Source organism: Opisthocomus hoazin, chromosome 23 (genome assembly GCF_030867145.1).
Source record: "Opisthocomus hoazin isolate bOpiHoa1 chromosome 23, bOpiHoa1.hap1, whole genome shotgun sequence".
NCBI lineage: Eukaryota > Metazoa > Chordata > Aves > Opisthocomiformes > Opisthocomidae > Opisthocomus > Opisthocomus hoazin.
The window spans coordinates 4,033,444-4,038,948 of NC_134436.1; the positions used below are offsets into that span (position 1 = coordinate 4,033,444).

At 60.7% G+C, this 5,505-nt stretch overlaps 1 protein-coding gene across 1 annotated transcript; it reads left to right on the top strand.

The window, feature by feature from the left end:
* The first annotated feature begins 738 nt into the window (after positions 1–738).
* On the top strand, positions 739–5,165 carry LOC104328284 (protocadherin-10-like). Its single transcript, XM_009933278.2, has 4 exons — positions 739–3,225; positions 4,415–4,473; positions 4,578–4,666; positions 4,903–5,165. The coding sequence occupies exons 1-4, from the start codon at positions 739–741 to the stop codon at positions 5,163–5,165; spliced, it is 2,898 nt and encodes a 965-aa protein (XP_009931580.2).
* The last annotated feature ends 340 nt before the right edge of the window (positions 5,166–5,505 follow it).

A 5,505-nucleotide genomic window follows, 5' to 3' on the forward strand; every position in this document is an offset into this window, starting at 1 on the left:
CGCGGGGGGAGCCGGCGGGGTTGGGGCGGGGGGCTCCGGCGGGATCGTGCCCCGAGAGCCCGAGGGGGCTGGCACTGAGGTGCCCGGGGTGGGGAGCGGGATTAGGGGCGCGGGGCTGTGGACAGGGGGGGTCGGGGGTGGGAGCAGGCAGGGAAGGAGGGGGGGGGTGTCTCTGAGGGGGGGGTCTCTCCGTGCCTCCGCGCGGATGGGCTCAGCTTTATCCAGAGCTGTAATCCCCCCTGCTCCGGTAATTAAAAACTCCGCATTACAAGGAAAACGGTGTGCAGGGAAATGTAATCAAGTCCAGAGGGGCTTAACCATCTGGTGAAGGTTAGGACCGGCGCGGCGGGGGACGCGGCCGGGGGGACTTGGCAGCCGCCGCGATCAGGGCTCCGCTTCAGCTACCGCCGGGACGAGCGCAGCGTCGCCGGTGTAACACCGGTGCCCCGGGCAGCGATCGGGCTCCCTGGAGCTCCCACCGCCGTTAACGGGACCTCCCTGGGGCTAGCCCCCTCCCCAGGTGCGTCCGGCGCGGGAGACCGACTCTCGTGTGGCACCGGGGCCCGGACCGCATCCCCTCCCCGGGGCCAGCAGGGAAAGGGTTAAGCGGCCGCCGGTGGCCGCGGCTCGGCCCCCCCGGCTCCGGGCCGCCGCCGGGAGCCCGAAACTCTTTGGACGTGCGAGGGGGTACGCGGCGGCGCGGGTGGGACCTCGCATCTCCGGGAGGGCTGCGGGGCCATGGGGGCCAGGGCAGGCTCCGGGCGGGGGCAGCTCTTCCTCCTGTCCCCCCTCTTCCTCCTGCTGGCCGGGCCCCCCGCCCCGCGGCCGGCGGGCGGGCAGCTGCGCTACGCCGTGCCGGAGGAGCTGGAGCACGGAGCCTTCGTGGCCAACCTGGGCGAGGACCTGGGGCTGGACGTGTCCACCCTGTCGGCGCGGCGGTTCCGCATCGTGTCACGGGCCGGGGCCAGGCAGCACCTGGAGGTGAACCTGGAGAACGGGATCCTCTTCGTGAACGAGCGAATTGACCGGGAGGAAGTGTGCGAGGCTGGGGGGACCTGTCTGCTCCACCTGCAGCTCCTCGTCGAGAGCCCGCTGGAGCTCTACCGTGTCGAGGTGGAGGTGCTGGACATTAATGACCACGCTCCCACCTTCCCCTGGCAAGAGTATGTGCTGGAGGTGGCTGAGTCCGCTGTGCTCGGTGCCCGCTTCCCTCTCGAGAGCGCTCAGGATCCTGATGTGGGTACCAACTCAGTGCACACCTACCAGCTCAGCCCCAACAGTTTCTTTTCGCTCGAGGTGCAGACGCGCAGTGATGCCAGCAAGTTTGCAGAGCTGGTGCTGGAGCGCGCCCTCGACCGCGAGCAGCAACGCGCACACCAAGTGCTGCTCACTGCTCTCGACGGCGGTGTCCCTGAGCGCTCAGGCACGGCTCACATCCTCATCACAGTGCTGGATGCCAACGACAACGTGCCTGCCTTTGACCAGCCCTCATACGGCGTGAGCCTTCCTGAGGATGCCCCTGCCGGCACCCTGGTCATCCAGCTCAATGCCACTGACCTGGATGAGGGCCCCAACGGGGAGATCGAGTACTCTTTCAGTGGGCACGCACCACCACGCGTGCGGGAGCTCTTCTATGTGGAGCCCCGCAGTGGGCAGGTGCTGCTGAAGGGCCCTCTGGACTATGAGCGGGCAAACCTCCATGAGCTCTATGTGCAAGCCAAGGACCGTGGACCCTCAGCCGTGGCCGTGCACTGCCGGGTGCTTGTGCACCTCCTCGATGTGAATGACAATGCGCCAGAGGTGACCCTCACGTCTGTGTCCACGCCTGTGCTGGAAGATGCCCCACCAGGCACCGTCATCGCTGTCATCAGTGTTCTGGACCGGGACTCTGGGGACAACGGGCGTGTGAGCTGTGAGGTCGGCCCTGATGTGCCCTTCGAGCTCCGCTCCTCCTTCCGCAACTACTACACACTGGTTACCACACAGGCGCTGGACCGGGAGGTTGTGCCTGAGTACAACATAAGCATCACAGCAAGGGACATGGGCTCCCCCGCCCTGCTGACCCACAGCACCCTCACCATCCCAGTGTCCGATGTGAACGACAACGCCCCACGCTTCCTCCAGCCCTCCTACAGTGTCTACGTGATGGAGAACAATGCGCCAGGTGCCTCCATCTGCTCTGTCAGCGCGCTGGACCCTGACTGCCAACAGAATGCCTACCTGTCCTACTCCATTGCCGATGGGCACATCCATGGCATGCCCGTAGGCACCTACGTGTCTATCAACTCAGACAGTGGGCACATGTATGCCCTGCGCTCCCTCGATTACGAGCAGATCCGCAGCTTCCAGATCCAGGTACAAGCACAAGACGCGGGATTCCCCCCACTCAGCGCCAACGTCACCGTCCACATCTTTGTGCTGGACCAGAACGACAATGCTCCGGTCATCGTTTCCCCCATGCCACGCAACGGCTCTGTGGCCACTGAGCTGGTGCCAAGATCAGCCGGGCCTGGCTACCTCGTGGGCACGGTGTCAGCAGTGGATGCGGATGCAGGACTGAACTCCCGCCTCTCCTACCAGCTCCTCCAGGCCACTGACTTCACCCTCTTCAGCGTGGCACCAGATACGGGTGAGCTGCGCACCCTCCGCTCCTTTCTGGAGCAGGATGCAACCCGGCAGCGGCTGGTGGTGCAGGTGCGTGACGGTGGGCAGCCAGCTCTCTCAGCCACCGTGTCCCTCCTGCTTTCAGTGGTGGAGACCATGCCTCAGACTCTCTCTGACTTCAGCGAGTTCAGCCTCCCCCCAGAGGCCTCCTCATCCTCCCCACTCACCCTCTACCTCCTTGTCTCCCTGGGCTCCATCTCCTTCACCTTTCTACTAGCCATCCTCATCCTCACAGCCATTCGGTGCCATGGAGTGCGGCGCTCCCGCCAAGGTGATGGCTGCTCACTGCCCCACTGCCACTGCTGCCCCGGGTCCAGACCCTCCTCTGATGGCCTGAAGACATCCAACCTGACAGTGCAGCCCCCCGTGGGGACCACGGCTGCCACCTGTCCTGACATGCCTGGGGGTGGCCCCCCGGGCTACTGCTACAAGGTCTGCCTTGGTCCTGAGTCTGCCCAGAGTGACTTCATGTTCCTCAAACCCTGCAGCCCACCCTGGAACAATGAGAAGGATCCCGGGAAGCGGTCCCATCCAGGCCAGCATCTCCAGGTCTCCAAGCAGGTAACGCCATGCCCGGTGGTGCTTACCAGTGCTAAATACTCCCCCACAGCCCCCTCCCTCAGCTTCTGCCATGAGAGAAACCAGGCACGGCTTTTCCCGGAGTGCCTTTGATCAGTGTGGGAATTAGGAGCCGCTGGGCAGCAGGAAGCTCTCCACCAAGCTTCCTGATGTGTTTAATTACCAGGGGAGCATCAGGCTCAGCTGAGGCAAGAGGAAATATCTTCCTGCTGCTTTTTGCCCCCATTGGGGTCAATGGATATGCTCCAGTGTCCCAGAGGGGTGGGATGATGGGAGTGGCATCTCCTTCGTGTGGGTGGGCAATTCATGCTGGGACAGCCTGAGTGTCACTGCCACTCTGCTTCCCTTGTGCCAACTGGGATCTGCAGCGTCCCGCTGCTGCACCTGGGACTGGCCCGGGCCCCACTGGCAGCTCTCATATCCCTGGTTCTGGCACCAGGCCTGGCTGTGCTGGCGGTGAAGGAGTGGGGTCTTCGGGGTGGGATTTTGATGTCAACATTTGTTAGGTATTGAAATGAGGAATGTCTAATTTTCCCGATGAAAGACTCTTTCTGAAACGCGATTACAAGGATGGAGAGTGATGAGGCGTCTAATCCACTTACGTCTGACTTTTAATAAAACAGCCCTTCCAAGGAGAGCCCAAGACTCACTGCCAAGAGCCTCTCCCCGTGCATCTCCTTGCACCGCTGGACTCACTTCTCTAATACGTTAATGTGATTTTCCCCTAGTTGTTTGCAGCCCCCCTGGGACATAGGGTATGCAGCCAATTTCTGCACCTCTCACCCTTTGATGCCTGAGACCTGGGCTAAGTTACCACTGCGCCTGCAAAAAAGGCTTTTTAAAATTAACAGAAATAAGAAAAGGCGCTCTCTTTCCCTGGAAGGACAAACCTTTGCAATTAAACTCCCAGAGACAGAGAGCAAGCTGCAGATGACCCAAATGTCTCGGGAGGGTGGGGAAGGTCCAGAAGGGGACAGGCTGGTTCAACACTGCCTCAGTTTCCGTAAAATAGGAACGTGGTGCTTGCTTCTCCACAAAAGACAAGATGGACTCCTGCATCCCTGGCTGCTGAAGCCTGGTGCTGGCAGGGCTGAGCTGATTAACAGAGGGTCCTGGGGCTGATTAGTAGAGGGCCCCAATAACCAGCCTTGCCCTCCCCTGTGTTTTCCAGATCAAGCAGCCCAACACGGACTGGCTGCCTCCAAGCACGCAGCGACCCGCCCTGAAGAGGTACCAAATACAGCCCTGTGGGAGTGGAGGGACCAGGTGGAAGGGGGATGTGGGGCCGGGGAGGTTATCTCTGATGCAGCTTTGAACTTGTCTCTTCTCCTTAGCTCCCAGAGCCTGGAGGATGTGGGGGAAGTCCGCAGAGCTCTCCAGAAGGAGCATGAGAGGCTGTGCACGCTGGTGACCCCTGTCTCTGGTTAGTATTGGGGTGCTGGGGCTGGGAACACCAGACCCTCTTGTCACAGTGGTGGGGACACATCCCTTTTCCTAGTAGAGGTAGAGTTTTGTGGGGTGGAAGGAGAGTCCAGGCTCCAGAAGGGAGGTTGGTGATACATGGCCACTGGCTTGCACCCTGGGACATGTATGCGACTGTCCCAGTGGGCTGTGGCTGTGATCTCCCCTGAGCCAGTCTCCCATTCATCTTTTCTTCAGAGTTTCAGAAGGCTTCGGCAGGTACCAACAGCACCTGGACACCACAATACAGCCCCTTGTACCCTGAACACATCCCAGCCCTGGATTATCAGCACAATGTCTACATCCCCGGCACCCCCACTCTGCTTTCCAGCAAAGATGGGCCGCTTTTCTTGGGCCGGGAGAACAAGAACAGCTTCTCCACCTTTGGCAAAAGGAAGAAGATGACAACTTACTGCGACATGCATGACAATGTGGTTATCAACAATGACCTGAAACAGTGACCAGTGCTGGGCCTGGATGGCTCTGCCCAAGGCCCTGGGAATGACTCACATTATTTCAGCTGCTATGTCCACCTGCAGCACACAGCTCGATGTATGGACCACTCAGGACTTTGCAGGGCTGCTGAGACAGTGGCTCACCAGAGCATGGGGAAAGGATTTAAGGAACGGACTGAGAAGTGATAGGTATGGGCAGGGCGTGGGGGACACATTTCTCCCATCTCATCCTGCAGAGCTGTGTTGGCAGCAGGTGCTGTTGGGGGTCCATATGACCAGATTTAAGCAAACCTGCCTTGAGTTTACCCATTCCCACATCCCCTTAGGGACCGCCCATCTCTGTAAA